Source organism: Melanerpes formicivorus, unplaced genomic scaffold, assembly GCF_026170545.1.
Source record: "Melanerpes formicivorus ecotype bairdi unplaced genomic scaffold, bMelFor1.0.p_v2 SCAF_1, whole genome shotgun sequence".
NCBI classification, from domain to species: Eukaryota; Metazoa; Chordata; class Aves; order Piciformes; family Picidae; genus Melanerpes; species Melanerpes formicivorus.
In genome coordinates, this window is record NW_027142353.1 from 34,356,813 (window position 1) to 34,378,569 (window position 21,757).

General features: G+C 49.5%; 1 protein-coding gene across 1 annotated transcript in view; it reads right to left on the reverse strand.

The window, feature by feature from the left end:
- Positions 1–632: 632 nt before the first annotated feature.
- GDPD4 (glycerophosphodiester phosphodiesterase domain containing 4) overlaps positions 633–21,757 on the reverse strand; it is a 72,414-nt gene continuing 51,289 nt past the window's right edge. Inside the window, 8 exon segments of the mRNA XM_068139664.1 lie at positions 633–1,724; positions 2,495–2,577; positions 6,747–6,829; positions 11,225–11,372; positions 13,694–13,851; positions 17,165–17,389; positions 18,113–18,263; positions 20,758–20,840. Coding sequence (XP_067995765.1) covers positions 1,693–1,724; positions 2,495–2,577; positions 6,747–6,829; positions 11,225–11,372; positions 13,694–13,851; positions 17,165–17,389; positions 18,113–18,263; positions 20,758–20,840 — 963 coding nt within the window. The 3' untranslated portion in view covers positions 633–1,692.

Sequence of the window (21,757 nt, forward strand, 5' to 3'; positions counted from 1 at the left end):
ACCCCAGCCTGTAGCCCTGCAAGGGGTTGTTGTGGCCAAAGTGCAGCACCTGGCACTTGGACTTGTTGAATGCAATCCTGTTGGTCTCCGCCCATCTGTGCAGTTGGTTGAGGTCCCTCTGCAGAGCCCTTTTAGCCTCTAACTGACCAACACTTGCTCCCAACTTGGTATCATCTGCAGATTTGCTGATGACTGACTCAATCCCCTCATCCAGATCATCAATGAAGATATTGAAGAGCATTGGGCCCAGCACTGATCCCTGGGGGACACCACTGGTGACTGGCCACCAGCTGGATGTGGCACCATTCACCACCACTCTCTGGGCTCAGCTTTCCAGCCAGTTCCTAACCCAGCACAGAGTGCTGCTGTCCAAGCCCCGAGCTGACAGCTTAGCCAGCAGTTTGCTGCACTTTTTTGCATTTCTAGCCTCCAAAATGCTCCAAAACTGCAGCTTGGAAAGGCTTCAGTACTTCTCAACACAGCTAACTCTGCAGCCTAATGCTTCCTAGTCCCAACTCACTTGTGAGAGCTCAGTTTGGCAAACCCACCAAGCTGCATGAGGCTCAGGTATGAGAAAATGCCTACAGCCTGCTTCAGGTGAAGACTGCCACTTCCTTCCCAGCCCCCAGTTTGCTGAAATAAGACCAAAACAGCCTAGAAGAGCTAAAATGTATTTAAAACAGCACTTCTTACAATTTACAAAACCATGTGTTCTTGCTATCTGTTCAAGTAGAAATGTATGGCTTAAACCTGGAAGATGCTCACATCTCCCTCAGGGCACAGACCACCCACTCCCCACTGTGTCCCAGCATCCACTGGGAGACATGAAAATCAGAATAAATCCCAAAGGAAAAGCAAAGAGGACATTTGGTGAGACCAATTCACATACAGCTCAGTGGTCATAGTCCCAGTAGCTACCATGGCCAAGGCACCGACTAGTCTTTCACCAACCATGGGAAGAGCCTCTTCTGGTAGGGTCTGTGTTAGGGTCTATATATTCCTCTTGAACTGGGGAGCCCAGAACTGGACTCAATACTCCATATGTGGTCTCAGCAGGGCAGAGTAAGAGTGGGGAAAATAAACTTAAGCTTCTCCTGCCTGTCTTCTAAAAAGATACAGACCCATTTGACCCAGCCAGCAGCACTTGGTCATCATGGTGGGGCCAACATGCTCTCAGGGATGGACAACACCTACAAGAAAGGAGGGAGTGTGTGGAGAAGAGGCTGGCCTGACAGGAGAAACTTGGGCAGCTGAGAACAAGGGGGACTGGAGGAAGCTCAGATATTTGCAGCATGTGTAAAACCCAGCTGTGGAAACAGAAGGTTCACACACATCAGGATCTTTGTCCTGTGGGATACCAGTGGTCTCAGAGGTAAATGGTGGTCCCCATGTGGTTGTTGCATCTCATCATGGTGAACAGCTTCTTCATGGATGCAACTGCATCTGTGCTCCCCTATGCTCCAGGGATCCTTGCCAGACATGGGAGTGAGAGAAAAACTGTAGGAGATGACGTTTGATGCTCATCTCCAGCAGGGTCATGGAGGCAAAATGGTTCCTCTTCACTGTGTGGATCTGACCGCCCCCTCCCAGATGGCTCCAGTGGCAGTTGAGGTTTGTATTGCAGGAATGGACAGCAGGGTAAGGCCTCTTCTCCAGTCCTCCTCGAGATGGCAGGTCCCTTCCTTGCCTGTGTCAGGCCATGATGGTCGGCATGTCGCTGAGCTCTGGACAAGAGAACACAGAGTGAGCAAGCAGAACCTGGCTGAAAATGCATGCAGCCTTGTCTGGATAATCATGGATGCAGAAACTTGGTGCATGGGAGGGCCCCCAGCAAATCCCACCCTGCCTTGCAGACCCAAGAGTTCTTAGCACCTCTGGGCTCTCTTTTCACAGCATCACAGTGTGATGTGTGTTGGAAAGGATGTCTGGAGGTCTCTGCTCCTACCTCTGCTTGAAGCAGGGCTTTGAACATCTCTGAGGGTGGATATTCCCCACCTGTTCCACCACCTGACCACCCCCATAAGGTTGATTTTTTTTGTCTTCTCTTTATATCCATCCAGGCAAAAGCCCCAAGGTTACAGCTTGTGCCCTTGTCACTGTACATCCAAGAAACATCTGGGTCCGTCTTCTCTACGACCTCCTATCAGATGGTTGCGGACAGTGACAAGATGACCACTGACCTTCTCTCCCACCATGCAAACCCAGATCTCAAATGCCCTGTTTTCCATTTTAGTGGCCTCACTGAGTTTGATCCCATTTGTTGCAGTCTGTGTGGTACTGGGCAGCCAGAACTGGACCCAGTGCTTGGCTGTGACCTCACCAGTGCTGAACACAGAGCAGAAATCACTGCCACTACCTGAGGCTCAGAAGAGGTGGGATGCTGCCATCCTTCACCACAGCATGAGCATCCACCACCCATCCATCAGGACTGCAGTAGCCTCACAGAAATGGCCCTGGGCAGGATGTGACTCCCAGCTCTCCTTGTTCTGCTCACCTGTCCTGAACTTGTTGTAGGTGCCACTTTCCAGAATCTGGCCATTGTCATGGGCACAGCAGGAGAAACTCTGCTCTCGCCACCTGCAAGAGACAAAGCATCTGGCTCAGGCCACCACCTGTTGTTGTTCCCCTTGCAGCTCTCAGGGCAGGAACTGCCTAGGAGTTTTGGGATTTGGTCAGGACCTTACACTGAGAAATAGACTCCAGTGCATGACTGATGGCACTTCATGTGTGCAACAGCATTTTGAAGGCAGCTTTGTGACTAAGCCCTGTTTTCAATGACACACTTAAGAGCTCAGAAGCATTTGCAGCTGCTGGTTGCTAAGCAGCCAGGGAGATGCAAAGATTTTGGGGTGTTCCTAAACCTGACATACAAGAACATGCAAGGCTGCTGGGCACTGCTGATGGCCCAAAGGTCTGGGAATGCCCTTGCTCCAATGTCAGTCCAGTAGAGGTTGGTATTTGGCTGGATCAGAGCATTTGGAGGGCCCTGGGATATGCACACACAATACAGAGACATGCATGAAGAAGACAGGCGGGGGGGGGCGGGGTTTGACAATGGTGGTGATGCATTGAAGGGGTGATTGCAAACCACCCTGCAACATGCAGCCTTGAAAGCATGGGGAAAGCTACCAAAGCAGGAGCAGGGCAGAATGAGATGGGAGGGAAGAAACCACTTTGCCTTGGGAAGAGAAAAGCCTGGATGCCCAGCAGACGTGGCTAGTTCAGCACCTTGACATACTGCTACTGATTAATGTCTCCCCCATCCCAGAGCAGAATTAGAGCTGTCACTCCTTTCCATGTCAAAGTAAGGAAGGGGTACAAGCAATCCAGACTGCTCACCCAGAAGTTTCCCAATCTTTCCCCTTGCTGTCCCCTGCAGCTCAGTTGTGCTGTCAGCTGGCTGGTCTGCTCCTTCAACCCATTCACAGAATCACAGAACAGTCAGGGTTGGAAGGGACCTTAAGGATCAACCAGTTCCAACCCTCCTGCCATGAGCAGGGACACCTCACACTACATCAGGTTGCTCAGAGCCACATCCAGCCCGGCCTTCAAAACTTTCAGGGGTGGGGCTCCCACCACCTCCCTGGGCAACCTGTGCCAGGGTCTCACCACTCTCAGGGGGAAGAAATTCCTGACATCTAATCTAAATCTCCCCTCCTCTGGCTTAGAGCCATTCCCCCTAGTCCTATCACTACCTGACACCCTATAAACTCCCTCCCCAGCTTTCTGGTAGGCCCCTTCAGATACTGGAAGGTCACAATAAGTTGTCCTCGGAGCCTTCTATTCTCCAGGCTGAACAGCCCCAACTCTCTCAGTCTGTCATCATAGCAGAGGAGCTCCAGCCCTCTGATCATCCCCATGGCCCTTCTCTGGACACAGTCCTTCCTGTAATAGGGGCTCCAGAACTGGACACAGTACTCCAGGTAGGTTCTCACCAGAGTGGAGTAGAGGGGGAGGATCACCTACCTCAACCTACTGGCTATGCTTCTCTTGCTGCAGCCCAAGATGTGATTTGCTTTCTGGGCTGCAAATGCACACTGCTAGCTCCTGTTGAGCTTCTCATACACCAGCACCCCCAAGTCCTTTTCTTCAAGGCTGCATGCAAATCTCTCACTGCCCAGCCTATATCAGTGCTTGGGATTGCCCCAACCCAGATGCAGGACCCAGCACCTGTTCTTGTTGAACCCCATGAGGTTGGCTTGGGCCCACCTCTACTATCTGTCAAGGTCCTTCTGGAAGGCATCTCTTCCTTCAGCCAGAAAGCTGAAGAGCTAAGACCAGCACCTCCTTGGACACCACTTGAGATCACAGCATTCATCAGCCTAACCAAACCTGCTGGAGTGAGTCTGTCCCACCAGCTCCAGATTGCCCAGTTGTTAAACAGAGACAATATCTCTGACAGTGTGGGAGGAAACAAAATGTGGTTATTTTTCTTAAGATGATAGAATATTTGGGGTTGGAAGTGATCTTTAAAAGCCATCTAGTCCAACCCCTTTGCAGGGAGCAGGGACGTCTTCAACTAAATCAGGTTGCTCGGAGCCTCCTCCAAGCTGACCTGGAATGTTTCCAGGGATGGAGATCTACCACATCTCTGAGGAATCTGGGACAGTGTTTCACCATCCTCAGTGTAAGAAAAATTGTCATTTTATCCACTCCATAATTCCTATCTTTTATCATAGTATCAGTCAGGGTTGGAAGGGACCTCAAGGATCATCTAGTTCCAACCCCCCTGCCATGGGCAGGGACACCCCACACTAGATCAGGCTGGCCAGAGCCTCAGCCAGCCTGGGCTTAAACACCTCCAGGGACAGGGCCTCAACCACCTCCCTGGACAACCCATTCCAGGGCTTCACCACTCTCATGGCGAAGAACTTCCTCCTCACATCCAGCCTGAATCTCCCCACCTCCAGCTTCATTCCATTCCCCCTAGTCCTATCACTACCTGAGATCCTCAGAAGTCCTTCCCCAGCCTTCCTGTAGGCCCCCTTCAGATACTGGAAGGCCACAATTAGGTCACCTGGAAGCTTTCTCTTCTCCAGACTGAACAGCCCCAACTCCTTCAGTCTGTCCTCATAGGAGAGGTGCTCCAGCCCTCTGATCATCCTCGTGGCCCTTCTCTGGACACCTTCCAGCACCTCCATATCCCTCTTCTAATAGGGGCTCCAGAACTGGACTAAAGTCATCAACAGGCCCTGCTAAAAAGTCTGCTCCCATCTTTTTTATAAGCTCCCTTTCAGTACTGGAAGCCTCTGTAAGATCTTCCTGAAGCTTTCTCTTCTCCAGGCTGAACAATCCCAACTCTTCCAGCCTTTCTTTATATCAGAGCAGATCCAGCTTTCTGATCATTTTTGTGTCCTCCTCTGGAACCACACAAACAGGCCCATGTCCTTGTTATGCCGAGAACTCTAGAGCTGGACACAGCACTGCTGCTGGGGTCTCACTAGACCAGAGGGGCAGAATCACCTCCTTTAACCTGCTGCTCTATGACACGTTCAGACATTTCCATCTGGGAGGATGAATTTCCTCAGGGACTTTGGCACATGCAGAGAGAGAGAGATGAAGAGCTCAGGTAATAACACTGAGAGCTTTCCTCCTAACTTAGTTCAATGCAACAGCCTTCTAAATAGTCAGGATAGAAAAATCAGTTCCTTTCTCAGCCCATCATATGAGTTTGTGTTGAAAAAGCAAATCCACCAAGCTGCCACTGAATCCTGAGGGCACACGTTGCCTGAGCTGCCAGAATGGAAAGGGAACAAGCAAGCAAGCAGGAGAAGCAGAGGGGGTTTTGGAGACTTTGGAGAGGTGGGCACAAGCCAACCTCATGAGGTTCAACAAGAGCAAGTGCAGGGTCCTGCATCTGAGTCAAGGCAATCCCAGGCACAAATCCAGGCTGGGCAGGGACTGGCTGGAAAGCAGCCCTGAGGAGAGAGACTTGGGGGTGCTGGTGGACAAGAAGCTCAACATGAGCTCTCAGTGTGCACTTGCAGACTGCAAAGCCAATCAGATCCTGGGCTGCATCAGGAGAAGTGTGGCTAGCAGGTCGAGGGAGGTGATTCTCCCTCTCTACTCAGCTCTGGTGAGACCCCACCTGGAGTACTGTGTCCAGTTCTGGAGCCCCTATTACAAGAGAGATGTGGAGGTGCTGGAAGGTGTCCAGAGAAGGGCCACGAGGATGATCAGAGGGCTGGAGCACCTCTCCTATGAGGACAGACTGAAGGAGTTGGGGCTGTTCAGTCTGGAGAAGAGAAAGCTCCCAGGTGACCTAATTGTGGCCTTCCAGTATCTGAAGGGAGCCTACAGGAAGGCTGGGGAGGGACTTCTCAGGATCTCAGGTAGTGATAGGACTAGGGGGAATGGAATGAAGCTGGAGGTGGGGAGATTCAGGCTAGATGTGAGGAGGAGGTTCTTCACCATGAGAGTGGTGAAGCCCTGGAATGGGTTGTCCAGGGAGGTGGTTGAGGCCCTGTCCCTGGAGGTGTTTAAGCCCAGGCTGGCTGAGGCTCTGGCCAGGCTGATCTAGTGTGGGGTGTCCCTGCCCATGGCAGGGGGGTTGGAACTAGATGATCCTTGTGGTCCCTTCCGACCCTGACTGATACTATGGTACTATGACTTTCAGGGCTTTCTTCTAGTTCCTGAAGGGAGAGGTAATGTCCTTAAGAGCAGTTGTAGCCCTGAAAGCATCCCTCTTTCCCTCCACCTGGCATAAAAGATGAGGTTAGGATGGCCATTAGTAATTTGGTAGTTACCAGTGCAGGGCAAAGATGAGTGAGATGAGGAGCACAGAGGTCAGGTCCGTCAGGATCCACATGATGTTGTACTGCTGCGGAGTCTGGAAAAGAATAAGAGAGGCTGTTCACACCACCAAACACCTCAAGATATGTAAAAAAAAAGTTGCTCAAGTTCCTTCTTGCTGCTTGAATGTAGCCATTCAGCTGCCTGATTTGCATGTGCAGGAGCATCCCTCAGGAGGTTAAAGCATTTGGTGACATTTCAAAGTGGCCACTTGTCCTAGTTTTGAGCTACGAGTGCTACCCAGGGCAAAAGGACACAGAAGTTTTACCCCTTCCCAGGAGTAAAATGAAAAATGCTCCACCCTGGATTGGAAGTTTAAATGGAAATCCTATTTAGAAATATATACAAAAGGCATTCAGGTCAAAGGAACACGTTCACAAATTAGGCTCAGTCCTTCACCTGGGACTACCAGGACAAAACTTTCCAGAGCCTTCTGGAAACCTCCACCCCACTCAGCCTCATCAGGACCAAGAGCAGGCCCAAACTACACACACACACACACCCCTGGACCCAGGTCTACTGCAGGCTTCAACAGACGCAGTGGCATAGCTGGAAATTGTGACAGTTTTAGGCTGTGCCACACCTTCAGTCCTGTGTCCAGTTCTGGGGCCCTTAGTTTAAGAAGGACATTGAGACACTGTGTCCAGAGAAGGGCAACAAGGTTGGGGAGAGGTCTGGAGCACAGCCCTGTGAGAAGAGGCTGAGGGAGCTGGGGTTGTTTAGCCTGGAGAAGAGGAGGCTCAGGGGAGACCTTCTTGGTCTCTGCAACTACCTGAAGGGAGGTTGTAGCCAGGTGGGAGTTGGTCTCTTCTCCCAAACAACCACCAACAGAGCAAGAGGACACAGTCAAGCTGTGCCATGGGAGGTTTAGGCTGGATACTAGGAAGAAGTTCTTCCCAGAAAGAGAAATTGGCCATTGGAATGTGCTGCCCAGGGAGGTGGTGCAGTCACCATCACTGGAAGTGTTCAAGAAGAGACTGGATGGGGTGCTTGGTGCCATGTTTTAATTGATTAAATGGTGTTGGATGATAGGTTGGACTCGATCTCGAAGGTCTTTTCCAACCTGGTTAATTCTGTATTCTGTATTCTTTAAGGAAAGGGACAGTTACTGAAACACTCTGGCTGAATGTTTTGGTGTAAAAAGGAAAACAAAGATAGTTCTAAAAGAATTTCATTGGTAGATCAGTGGGAATGTAACTTTAAGTTTTAGTCTGTGCAGTCAGTCTCAGTCTGTTTCAGTCAGCCTGGACAGTGGTTTTTCTTTCTGTGCTTGGCACTGACCTTTGACTACAGTATCACAGTATCACAGTATGACCAAGGTTGGAAGAGACCTCAAGGATCATCAAGTCCAACCTGTCACCACAGACCTCATGACTAGACCATGGCACCAAGTGCCACGTCCAATCCCCTCTTGAACACCTCCAGGGATGCTGACTCCACCACCTCCCCGGCCAGCACATTCCAATGACAAATGACTCTCTCTGTGAAGAACTTTCTCCTCACCTCCAGCCTAAATATCCCCTGGTGCAGCTTCAGACTGTGTCCTCTTGTTCTGGTGCTGGCTGCCTGGGAGAAGAGACCAACCCCCACCTGGCTACAACCACCTTTCAGGTAGTTGTAGAGGGCAATGAGGTCTCCCCTGAGCCTCCTCTTCTCCAGGCTAAACAATCCCAGCTCCCTCAGCCTCTCCTCATAGGGCTGTGCTCAAGGCCTCTCCCCAGCCTTGTTGCCCTTCTCTGGACACGTTCAAGTGTCTCAATGTCCTTCTTAAACTGAGGAGCCCAGAACTGGACACAGGACTCAAGGTGTGGCCTAACCAGTGCAGAGTACAGGGGCACAATGGCTTCCCTGCTCCTGCTGGCCACACTATTCCTAATACAGGCCAGGATGCCATTGGCCTTCTTGGCCACCTGGGCACACTGCTGGCTCATGTTTAGGCAGCTGTCGATCTGTACTAAGGAGATAAGAAACTAATTCTTTTTCTTCCCTTAGCATACGCTTTGTACTAACAGAATTTCCCTAATAATTACTTTTCTCTCTAACCCTTTTTGGGAGAAAAGGAGGAAAGGGAAAAGGTTTTTTTTTTGGGGGCCATCCTTTATCAGGGGGTGGGGGTAGGTTTTCTGTGTTACATTCTTTCCTGTCTATTTTTGTATATACTGTAAATACTGTATATTTTGTATATATTCATTGCATTTCATCCTGCTTGGTGTGTTGGGGGGGGGGGGGGAGGGGGGGGAGAATTGAACTTCTCTCACCACCACAGAAATTCACTGCCAGCCAAGGCCAGGAGAAAAACCTCTCCCCCAGAAACCATAAGAAAACAGCACACATGTCCAGACAGGAGAGAAGAGAGAGTGAGCTCTGGCTGTGCGCTCCCTTAAATAGAGAGATACAGGAAAATGCAATAGAATAACAGATTACAATATCCTGGGACAAGCTGCCTGACCCCCTGGGACTCTCTGAATGTAAGCCAGCAGGGTGCCCAGGTGGCCAAGGAGGCCAATGGCATCCTGGCCTGTATCAGAAATAGTGTGGCCAGCAGGAGCAGGGAAGTCATCCTGCCCTGTACTCAGCTGCCCAGGGAGGTGGTGGAGTCACCGTCCCTGGAGGTGTTCAAGAAAGGATTGGATGTGGCACTTGGAGCCATGGTTTAGTTGTCAGGAGGTGTTAGGTATTAGGTAATAGGTTGGACTTGATGATCTCTGAGGTCTTTTCCAACCTGGTTGATTCTATGAGGACTCTGGAGGACTTTTCTTTGTGGTTATACCAATTAGCTCTTAATTTCCCTTAGCCTACCACACCACTCATCAGTGGTTGTTGGTGCCCAATTGTCATCCCTCATGGAAACAAGCCTGATATGTGGCCAAGAATATTGTAGCACATCAGAATGGACATAGCAGGGATCCCATGTTTGTACAGGCAGGCCCTCTAGCTCTGCTTCCCTGGGTGTAGGAGTATGACCACCAGTTACATGCTTAACCATAGGATGGTTTGGGTTGGAAGGGACCTCAGAAGGTCATCTAGCCCAGCTCCCCTGCATGGAGCAGGAACATCCTTGTGGTGTTTTAAGCTTTAACTGGGAGTTAAGAGCTCAGATTGGGGCAAGGCTGAGAATCTCTTCCCCACTCCCCCCTCCTCCCTCCCAACAGAGAGGGAAAAAAAAAAGGAAAGGAGTAAAATCCACCAAACAATAATTTGGAGCCGGTTTGGAAGTAGAGAGGTAAACAGTTTTCTTTAAACAAAAAATATATATACATATATATATATAACAGGTAAGGTTCACAAGGGCAAGGAACAAGGATGGATGGGAGTGGGACAAAGAAGAATAATACAAAACCAGTCTCTCTCTGAAGAGGCATGGAGGCAGCAGGGAGAATAATCAGTCCTGACCACGTGGCAGAGGAGCAGGAAAGCAGCCGCAGTAGCTCTCATTCAGGAGAGGCAGGAGCCAAAAGGAGAGCTAATGGCTGCAATGTCCTGCTTTTTATACCCTAGCTGGGCAGGGAGGGGGGCATGGAACAGACTCAGCTTCCCAGGGGGAAAAAGCCCTGCAGGGAGGGTAAAGCACTCGCAAGCCCTCCACCCTGTTTTTTTTTTCAGGCTGGGCGTTAACCCACCAAAATCCTCCACTAGATCAGGTTGCCCAGAGCCCTGTCAAGCCTCACTTTTAAAATCTCCAGGGATGGGGACTTAACTATCTCCCTGGGTAACCTGCTGGCATCTCCTCCTCCCTAGCGAAATTGTCCTTTAAGGAACACCACAGAAGATCTGAGGTGGCTCCTGCTTTAAGTCTAAGAGCATCTGAAGTTTCATCCTTCGACTGGGCCTCCACCTACTCTTAGAATGCTCTGAACCATTGCAGTTTTCTGGATGGGGGCACCATAAAATCTGCTTCAAGTGTGTGAAGCCAGTTATTCAAAGCAGTAACCTTTAGGCTGCAGAGGCCCTGGTGTGACTACAGGTGCTCCTTAACCTTCCAGGTTGTCCAAAGCAGAATAGGGCACAGACATATTGTATGAGAAAAAATCATTCCAGCAAAAAAGGGCTCATTCTATGCTTGCTTCCCTGAGGCTTGTGGAACAAGACCAAGTTTGAGAAGGGCAGTAGGAAGCCCTTGGAAATGAGGAACTCCTGACATCAGTAAGGTGTTTCAAAAGCTTAGAAATGGAAATCCATTTCATTCAATGGAAATACAACATCTTGTGCCCCCAAAGACCCTTCTTTTCTCCCCATACAAGACTCAGTAAGACTTCTTTTCCCTCACCTCAAGGCCTAAACTGCAAATCCTAACAAGCAGAATGCTTCTACCTGAGCCAAGAGAAGAGAGGAGAAGGTTAAGGAGACACCTGGGGTGGCTCAGAAGTTCCAGGTAAGCATGAACATCCCAACCCTTCTTCCTTCACCTGGGTGGGGAAAGATTTTCACTTACCATGAGGAAGAGTGGCTGGCTGAGATTCTTCAGTGTGTGGACAGCATCGGTGGTCACAGAATGTGCTCCAGAGCACCACGCCAGGGAGAAAAGCCATGGCTCATTGACCACATAGAGGTTGGTGGTGATGTTTGCCTCAGCATATTTCCTTGAAAAGACCAAAAGGTAACAGCTTTTGTTATGCAAATACCTCTTTTGAGGTCAATCAAGGAAGAACAGCAATTTTCTGTAGGAAAGGCTTGCTTAGGACCTAGATAAGGAATAGAAAGGACAGCCAAACAGCCAATAATTAATCATTCACAACAGTGCCTGATCTACTGGAAGAAAATGCAGTTTAAAAGTCATAGAATGGTCTGGGTTGGAAGGAATCTCCAAAGGTCATCTAGTCTAACAGCCTCTTCGGTAAGCAGGGGCATCTTCAACAAGATGTCTGACCTTGAGTATCTCCAGGGATGGGGCCCAGATCACCTCTTCCAGTGTTCCACTACCCTTGTGGTAAAGAACTTGTTCCTAACATCCAATCCAAACCTACTTTGCTCTAGTTTGAAGCCATTGTCCCTTGTCCTGTCACTACAGGCCTTTCTAAACAGTCTCTCTCCAGCCTTCTTGTAGCCCTCTTTAGCTACTGGAAGGCTGCTATTAGGTCTCCCTGGAGCCTTCTCTTCTCCAAGCTGAACAACCCCAGCTCCCTCAGCCCGTCCTCATAGCAGAGGTGTTCCAGCCCCCTGACCATTTTCATGGCCCTTCTTTCAACCCATTCCATCAGGTCAGTGTCCTTTCTGTGCTGAAGGCTGCATGCAGGGCTCCATATTCAGTCTCACAACAGCAGAGTGACAGAATCACCTCTCTGGATCTGCTGGCCAAGTCCAAAAGGTCATACCTCTTGTCCTTCTACCACATGATTCAACCTAATGATCATAGAATGGCTTATGTTGGAAGGGACCTCAGAGCTCATCTACTCCAACCTCCCTGCCATGGGCAGGGGTGCCTCTCAACTAGACTCAGCTGCACAAGGCCTCATCCAGCCTGGCCTTCAACACCCCCAGAGAGGAGGTATCTACAGCCTCCCTGGGCAGCCTATTCCAGAGTCTCACTGCCCTCATACTGAAGAACTTCCTAAGATCCAGTCTAAAGCTACTCTCCCTCAGCTTCAAACCATTCCCCCTTATCCTTTCACTAAAGACCCTGATGAAAAGCTCCTCTTCAGCCTTCTTGCAGGCCTCCAGCAGGTACTGGCAGGCTAATATTAGGAGTTATCTCTTCTCCAAGCTGAACAACCCCACTACCTCAGCTTATCCTCATAGCTGAGGAGTTCCAGCCCTTGGACCATCTTTGTGGCCTTCCTCTGGACTTGCTCCAAGAGCTCTGTGTCCTTCTTACGATGGGGACACCAGAACTAGACAAAGTATTCAAGGTGGAGTCTCAGCAGAGCAGAGTCAAGGGGCCTGCTGGCCACACTCCTCTTGCTGCAGCCCGGCACAAGGCTGCCTTCTGTGCTGCACAAGGGCACCGCTGGCTCATGGCGAGCTTTTCCCCAGCCAACAGCCCCAAATCTCTTTCTTCAGAGCTACTCTCAACCCTCTCTGCACCCAGCCTCTATTTGTGCCTGGATGATGTGTCTGTAGTCTCTCAAAAGTGTGTTCAAAACCACCCCCAGGCTGGCTACTCATGTTTGTTATGGTTGCTGCCACCAACTCATCAGTGTTCAAGTTCTTGTAGACCATTGAATCTCAATATGAAGATCATAGTCTGTGTAATGGTAAAGGAATGTCTCCTCAATATCAGCATCTTTAAGTGCACCTAGAACCTATCCAGGATTTATCCAAATGGATCTGCTTAGGATTATATACCCTGTGACAATTACCATTGAGAAAACAATTCTGCCATCCAAAGGCTTAGATTTCTTCCTTTCTTGTCTTTGAAAGATTAGATTTCAACAAATCTATGCAATTGAAAGAGCAAACAACCCTATTTAAAAAAAAAAACAAAAGGAGAACTGGCAAATGAAGTCTCCAAACCACCAGCTACAAGAGAGTGATAGTCTCTCACCACAGCATTATGCACTCACACTGTTATTTGCAGATGAATCACAGGAGGTTAAAGAGTTCTGCATCCTCCATGATTCTTTGCTGGTGGGAGTGAGGGTGGCAGGCATAAAAATGACAATAAATCAGAGGCAGCTGTGCTGTTCTAACCAGAGGATCTTCAGATCCTGGTCAAGCAAGGATAGACTTGCAGGAGGGATATAATTACATATTACACCTCTTGACGGCACACAAGGTCAACACTAGAAGCAGTCCTTTACTCTCAGAATTCTACGGGGGTTGGCCACTGGATCTAGAGAAGCTCTTCCCAAAGTGCTATAGATCCTGGAGGTGGTCACTGGAGGGAGACATTGCCACACACATGCGGCAAATGTGGTCCAGATGCAGTCCACCAGCTGCAGTTGGGGTTAAAATTGCAACCTACCGGATATCTTCACTGGACATTTCGGTGTAGGCCAGATTGAGCTTGACAATGTTGTCCATCAGTAAGTCTTCCACTGGGGCCTTACTGCCCATTGTCTGCTGAAACCCAGGAGCAACAGACTGAACAAAGGACCTCATGTCATTCTCCAGCCACAGGACCTGCAGGCAACAAGGGAACCCAGTGAATTCACAGCAGACCTACTGATGTGCACTGCCCTTCACACAAACCTAACGAAGATAACATCTTGAGGGGCTTAACCCCGCCTGTCAAGTGGGAAGTTTCTTTCAATGATCAAAGAACATTTGGAAGCAGGGTTAAAACTTGCAAGGCAAGAAGTAAGTACTCTCTGTTCCCTGCTTATCAGCTTGAAATCACTGGGTAGGTTTCACACAGCCCAACAAAAGATATGGTGTCTGAAATGAATGGAAAGACAGCTTTGGTTCATGGGAAAGGCAATAGAAAATATTCTGTTGTCGCCGTCTCCCAGCACAGGAGACAAGATCTTAGAAGGAAGTCCATTGGAAGAAGTTCTGTGAAAGAAGTTCTTTACTGTGAGGGTGGTGGCAGTCTGAAACTGGTTGTTGCAGGAGGTGGAGGCCATCCCTGAAGACATTCAAGAGCAGGTTTGATGGGGCTCTGAGCAACCCAGCAACTGGGGTCAGAGTGGCTGGAGAGCTGCCAAACAGAAAGGGACCTGGGGGTGCTGATTGACAGCCGCCTAAACATGAGCCAGCAGTGTGCCCAGGTGGCCAAGAAGGCCAATGGCATCCTGGCCTGCATTAGAAACAGTGTGGCCAGCAGGAGCAGGGAAGTCATTGTGCCCCTGTACTCTGCACTGGTTAGGCCACACCTTGAGTCCTGTGTCCAGTTCTGGGCCCCTCAGTTTAAGAAGGACATTGAGACACTTGAACATGTCCAGAGAAGGGCAACAAGGCTGGGGAGAGGCCTTGAGCACAGCCCTGTGAGGAGAGGCTGAGGGAGCTGGGATTTTTTAGCCTGGAGAAGAGGAAGCTCAGGGGAGACCTTATTGCTCTCTACAACTACTTGAAGGGGGTTGTAGCCAGGAAGGAGTTGGTCTCTTCTTTCAGGCAACCAGCACCAGAACAAGGGGACAGAGTCTCAAACTGTGCCAGGGGAAGTTTAGGCTGGAGGTGAGGAGAAAGTTCTTCACTGAGAGAGTCATTCGTCATTGGAATGTGCTGCCCAGGGAGGTGGTGGAGTCACCATCCCTGGAGGTGTTCAAGAAGGGATTGGACGTGGCACTTGGTGCCATGGTCTTGTCATGAGGTCTGTGGTGACAGGTTGGACTCAATGATCTTTGAGGTCTCTTCCAACCTTGGTGATACTGTATGATACTGTGATAGTTTGGGGTGCCCCTCCTTGCTTCAGGGGGGTTTGACTAGATGACCATGGGATGTCCCTTCCAACTCAATGCATTCTATGATTCTATGATCCTCAGCATAACTTCCTGATACATAACCTGATCCATGCGAGTTTAGTGTTCATCCATTGCCAGGGAAAGGAGGAAGGTGCTGAAGGCTCCCAATTCCAGGTAGGAATTTCTATATATAAAATAAGGATGGGTATCAGGGAGGAGGCTGACAATTATTCCAGTGATCAAAGATGCCATATGGGGGCTAAGGCATTAGCTGAAATTTAAACTGGTTTATTTTGCAGAGTCACAGAATGGTAGGGGTTTGAAGGGAGCTCTGGAGATCATCCAGGCCAGCAGCTCTGCTTAAAGCAGGTTCACCCAGCACAGGTTGCAGTGTATTGCATCCAGGTGTGTCTTGAAAGTCTCAAGAGAAGGAGACTAGATAACCTCTCTGGGCAGCCTGGTCCAGTGCTCTGCAGCCTCACAGGAAAGAAGGCTTTCCTCATGATCAGATGGAACTTCCTACATTGCAGTTTGTGCCAGTTGCTCCTTTTTCTGACACTGGGCACCGCTGAAAAGGGTCTGGCCCCATCCTCTTGCCTCCAACCCTTTAGACACTGATCAGTATCAATAAGATCTCCATGATTTCCCTGTTCTGCTGTAAGCTTACACCACTTTGTACCTGCTGAGGAACCAGTGGTGGGAATACTCTCCAGATGACACCTCTTAGAACAAATGCAACAGGTGAGACTTCACGTAGGGTATGATACAGAATCAACCAGGTTGGAAAAAACCTTTGAGATCATCTAGTGCAACCTATCACCCAAGACCATCTCATCAACTAAGCCATGGCACTAAGTGCCTCATCCAGGCTCTTTTTAAACACCTCCAGTGATGGTGACTCCACCACCTCCCCGGGCAGCACATTCCCATGGCCAGTCTCTCTTTCTGGGAAGAACTTCTTCCTCACCTCCATCCTAAACCTCCCCTGGCACAGCCTGAGACTGTGTCCTCTTGTTCTGGTGCTGGTTGCCTGGGAGAAGAGACCAACCCCCACCTGTCTACAACCTCCCTTCAGGTAGTTGTAGAGAGCAAGAAGGTCTCCTCTGAGCCTCCTCTTCTCCAGGCTAAACAACCCCAGCTCCCTCAGCCTCTCCTCATAGGGCTGTGTTCCAAACCCCTCACCAACTTTGTTGCCCTTCTCTGGACACATTCCAGCAAGTCAACATCCTTCCTTCTCCTATGAGGACAGACTGAAGGAGTTGGGGCTGTTCAGTCTGCAGAAGAGAAGGCTCCGAGGTGACCTAATTGTCGCCTTCCAGTGTCTGAAAGGGGCCTACAGGAAGGCTGGGGAAGGACTTCTCAGGATCTCAGGTAGTGATAGGACTAGGGGGAATGGAATGAAGCTGGAGGTGGGGAGATTCAGGCTGGATATGAGGAGGAGGTTCTTCACCATGAGAGCGGTGAAACCCTGGAATGCGTTGTCCAGGGAAGTGGTCGAGGCCCCGTCCCTGGGGGTGTTTAAGCCCAGGCTGGATGAGGCTCTGTCCAGCCTGATCTAGTGTGGGGTGTCCCTGCCCATGGCAGGGGGGTTGGAACTAGATGATCCTTGTGGTCCCTTCCAACCCTGAATGAAACTATGAAACTATGAAACTAAACTGAGGGGCCCAGAACTGGACACAGGACTCAAGGTGTGGCCTAACCAGTGCAGTGTACAGGGGCACAATGACCTCCCAGCTCCTGCTGGCCACACTGTTCCTGATACAGGCCAGGATGTCATTTGCCCTCTTGGCTTCCTGGGCACATTGCAGGCTCTTTTTAAACACTTCCAAGGATGGTGACTCCACCACTTCCCTGGGCAGCACATTCCAATGGCCGATCTCTCTTTCTGGGAAGAATTTCTTCCTAACATCCAGCCTAAACGTCCCCTGGCACAGCTTGAGACTGTGTCCTCTTGTTCTGGTGCTGGTTGCCTGGGAGAAGAGACCAACCCCCTCCCTTCAGGTAGTTGTAGAGAGCAATAAGGTCTCCCCTGAGATCTTATGACCCCCTAAATCCCCATGAAAAAGAGATTTGGAGGCAGGAATCCACCTTACCAGATGAGGTCTAATCCCTGACTCATTGAGGATGACCTCCAGGGTTCTGTTGATCCAGGAGTTCCTGTAAGGATGTTTCTCTGGTGGGCGGTAGAGATCAAAGATCACAAGTTTGTTCTGACTGTCTGCGAGGTGCAAGAAATTGCTGAGCTTGTAAATGGACTGATTCATTGCCTGGTTCTGCTCTGCCCTTGAGAGTGAGCCCATGTATGAAAATGGCTTGTTCTGGGGATAAACAGACAGACAGAGAAAAGGAAATCGATCAGGCAGTCACCTCCGGGAGTTAGCTGCATGCAGAAACCTCATTTCTCTAGGAGAGAAAAAGTTTTGACATCAGCCCTCAGCAAGTGAGGATCACAGAATCACCATGGTTGGAAAAGACTTCTACGATCATCAAGTCCAACCATTATCTAACCCTTTGCTTAGCTTTTATTCCTGAGAAACAGAAGAAATTAAACCAAAATCACAGAATCACCATGGTTAGAAAAGACTTCTAAGGTCATCAAGTCCAAGCACCATCTAAGGATCATCTGGACCCTTTCTAGTTAATACTAGATTTAAAATTAGATGCCCAGCACAATGACAAGTTGAGTCCCAAAAATGTCCAACATAAGAGAATCCATGACACTGCTGCTGGGACCTAGAATGCATAGTGCTCAGCTAGCTCTGCTGTGCTTCTCTGTCCCACCATGTTAGCTCTTGTCTTCTGCCCCCAGCCCTTGTGTTCTGCTGCTGCCATGATAAAGAGCCACAAGAACATACACTAGACAATTGTTATAGGTCTCCTAAGCCTGAAGAACCCCAAGAAGACCCCATCTGAAGGATGTCTACTGACTTCTTTGAGGTGTGACTCAACCAGTAGCTCCTTTCCTAACACTGATGCTTTTAAGTAGTAGCCAGCTGATGTTTCCTCTACATCCACTTATGAGAGGTCTTTATGGTGCCTACCTTAAGGAACCACGCTCCAGCATTCAACTCCTGCAGGGTATCCCAGGAGAATAAAGCAGCATTTTGAGCAGTGTCATTGGGGTAGACCTCTTTGATGTTAGTTGTCCTCCTCAAGGTGCTGTCATGCATGAGGAAAGGAACCCCATCATAGCTGTTGGAGAGTAAGAGCACAGGTCACCTAGGATGTAGGTTCATTCAAGGCATGAGCAGACTCATGCCAGGTCAAAAGAATGTGTGGAGCACTGTGAGTGCAAGCACAGAGTCATAGAATTGTTTTGGTTGGAAGAGACCTCTAAGATCATCGTGTGCAATCATTGCCCCAGCACTACCACATCTTGAAGTGCCACATCTGCCCCTTTTCAGAGAACACTTTCAGGGATGGTTACACCATCCCCTCCCTGGGCAAGCTATTCCAATGCCTGACCATCCTTTATTTGTGCAGAGGTTATTTCCAGCTTAAATACTGCTGGGTGACCTTGGAGAAGTCATTCCTATCTATGCCTCAGTTTCCTCAGGGGCAAAGTGGATCTGGTTGGAAGAGACCTCAAAGGTCACCCAGTCCAAACTTTGACCCAGAACTGAAAGTTCAACACTAAACTATGCCCCAAAGCAGCAGGTCTACACAGGTCTACACAGGCAGAGAGGGACCTGGGGGTACTGGTCGATGGTAGGCTGAACATGAGCCTGCAGTGTGCCCAGGAAGCCAAGAGGGCCAATGGCATCCTGGCCTGCATCAAGAACAGTGTGGCCAGCAGGAGCAGGGAGGTCATTCTGCCCCTGTATACTACACTGGTTAGGCCACACCTCGAGTACTGTGTCCAGTTCTGGGCCCCTCAGTTTAGGAAGGAGGTTGACTTGCTGGAACGAGTCCAGAGAAGAGCAACAAAGTTGGTGAGGGGCTTGGAACACAAGCCCTATGAGGAGAGGCTGAGGGAGCTGGGGTTGCTCAGCCTGGAGAAGAGGAGACTCAGGGGAGACCTTATTGCTGTCTACAACTACCTGAAGGGAGGTTGTAGACAGGCGGATGATGGTCTCTTCTCCCATGCAGCCAGTACCAGAACAAGAGGACACAGTCTCAGGCTGCGCCAGGGGAGGTTCAGGTTGGATGTTAGGAAGAAGTTCTATACAGAAAGAGTGATTGCGCTATGGAATGGGTTGCCCGGGGAGGTGGAGGAGTCACCGTCATTGGAGGTGTTCAGGAGGAGACTTGATGGGGTGCTTGGTGCCATGGGTTAGCTGTTTGGGTGGGTTGGATTGGTTGATGGGTTGGACACAATGATCTTGAAGGTCTCTTCCAACCTGGTTTGGTTTATTCTAAATAAAGGTTTATTCTAAACAAAGGTTTATTCTAAATCCCCAGGGATGGTGACTCCACCACTGCCCTGGGCAGACAATTCCAATGTTTAGAAAGCCTCTCATTGAAGAAATATTTCCTAATATCCAGACTGAACCTCCCCTGGTGCAGTTTGAAACCATTAAGTGCTGTCATATCTCAGATGCTACTCAAGGTTGAAATATTCAAGTGTTTCAGAGGTCTGAAGTCTAAATGGAGAGTGATAGAAAGGCAAAACTTTCTCTCACAGGAAGGTCTCCATCAGTAGAACATCCAAGTGTTAGTATTTTTCTCATTCAGTGACTGGAAACTGCTCACCCTTCACAGCATGTTAGCAACTCATGGCAATGGGCAACTCAAAACAAAGGCAATTTAAGATTTAATAATCAGGACAATGCTGTTCTGACTCTGAACACAGCTTTCTGTTGGTTTGTAGGCCTGATAGGCACACTGTGGCCTCCAACTCACACTAGGGTAGGAGCCTGGCTTTCTATTCTGCAATGCAATTTAAAATGTGCTGTAGGCATAATGATTATTAAATCAATAGCCACAGCTTGCTGAGTTGCCTGAGAGCAACCATGCCCTGCAGCCCCTATCATCATGTGTCAATTGAGGGACCTTGTTCCAGCCATCAGTAAAAACCTAGCTGCCTGGAGCTGCACATCTTATAGAATCATAGAACTGTCAGGGTTGGAAGGGGCCTCAAGGATCATCTAGGACACCTCACACTACATCAGGTTGCTCACAGCCACATCCAGCCTGGCCTTCAAAACCTCCAGGGATGAGGCTGCCATCACCTCCCTGGGCAACCTGTGCCAGTGTCACACCACCCTCATGGGGAAGAACTTTTTCCTAACACCCAATCTGAATCTACCCACTTCTAGTTTTGCTCCATTCCCCCTAGTCCTATCACTACATGACACCCTACAAAGTTGCTCCTCAGCTTTCTTGTAGCCCCCTTCAGATACTGGTAGGCCACAATATAGTCTCCTTGGAGCCCTCTCTTCTCCAGATTGAACAGCCCCAACTTTCTCAGCCTGTCTCCATAGGAGAGGAGCTCCAGCCCTCTGCTCATCCTTGTGATCCAGCATGTCCAGATCCTTCCTGTAACAGGGGCTCCAGAACTGGATGCAGTACTCCAGATTGGGTCTCACCAGGGTGGAGCAGAGGGGGAGGATCACCTCCCTTGACCTGCTGGCCACGCTTCTCTTGCTGCAGCCCAGAATCTGATTGGCTTTCTGGGCTGCCAGTGTACGCTGGCAGCTCTTAGAAGCAGCAGCACGTTCTGCAAGATGGGAGGTTTTCCCCTTACCTGATGGTGACATCTGTTTCAAGACCATCTCCACCATGTTCAATGGTCTTCTGAAATGACATCTCAGTGTTTTCTGGTGCCAGCTATATAAATAAATAAATAAATAAATAAATAAAACTAAGCAAAGAAACAAAGTCCATGAGCAGATAATAATCAAACACCCTCTGGAGGACTCTGTAAGTTCTTTTTATCTCTTTTTAACACCTCTACTTTTTATAAAGGGAACATCATTATCTTATTAAAGTCTGCTGTTGTTTCCTTCCACTTCAGCCACCAAACCCATCTTGCCCCTTAGAAAGTGTGCCATAGGATGCTTTAGGTCAGAAGGGACCTCCAAAGCTCATCTAAGTCCAACCCCCTCAGCACTCATCAGGGACATCCTCAACTAGATCAGGTTGCCCAGAGCCTTGTTGAGCCTCATCTTGAATATCTCCAGGGATGGGGCCTCAACCACCCCACTGGGCAACCTATTCCACCACCCTCCTAATAAAGAACCTGTTCCTAACATTCAATCTAAATCTGCTCTTCTCTGGTTTGTAGCCATTGGCCCTTGTCCTGTCACTGCAAGCCTGTGGAAGCAGTTACTCTCCAGCCTTCTTGTAGCCCCCTTCAGGAGCTGGAAGGTTGCTTTTAGGTCTCGTCCAAGCCTCCTATTCTCCAGGCTGAACACCCCCATCTCCCTCAGTCTGTCCTCATAACAGAGCTGCTCCAACCCCCTGATCATTTTCATGGCCCTCCTCTGGACCTGCTCCATCAGGTCCATGTGCTTCCTATAAGTTACGGCTCCAGACCTGGATGCAGTACTCCAGGTGAGGTCTCACCAGCTCAAAGTGGCAGAATCACCTCTCTGGATCTGCTGGCAACACTGATTTTGATGCAGCCCAGGATGTTATTGGCCTTTTTGTGGTGCAAGCTCACACTCTGCTCATGTCCAGCTTCTCCCCACCAGCACCCCCAAGTCCTTTCCCACAGGGCTGCTTTCTATCCCCTCCTCCCCCAG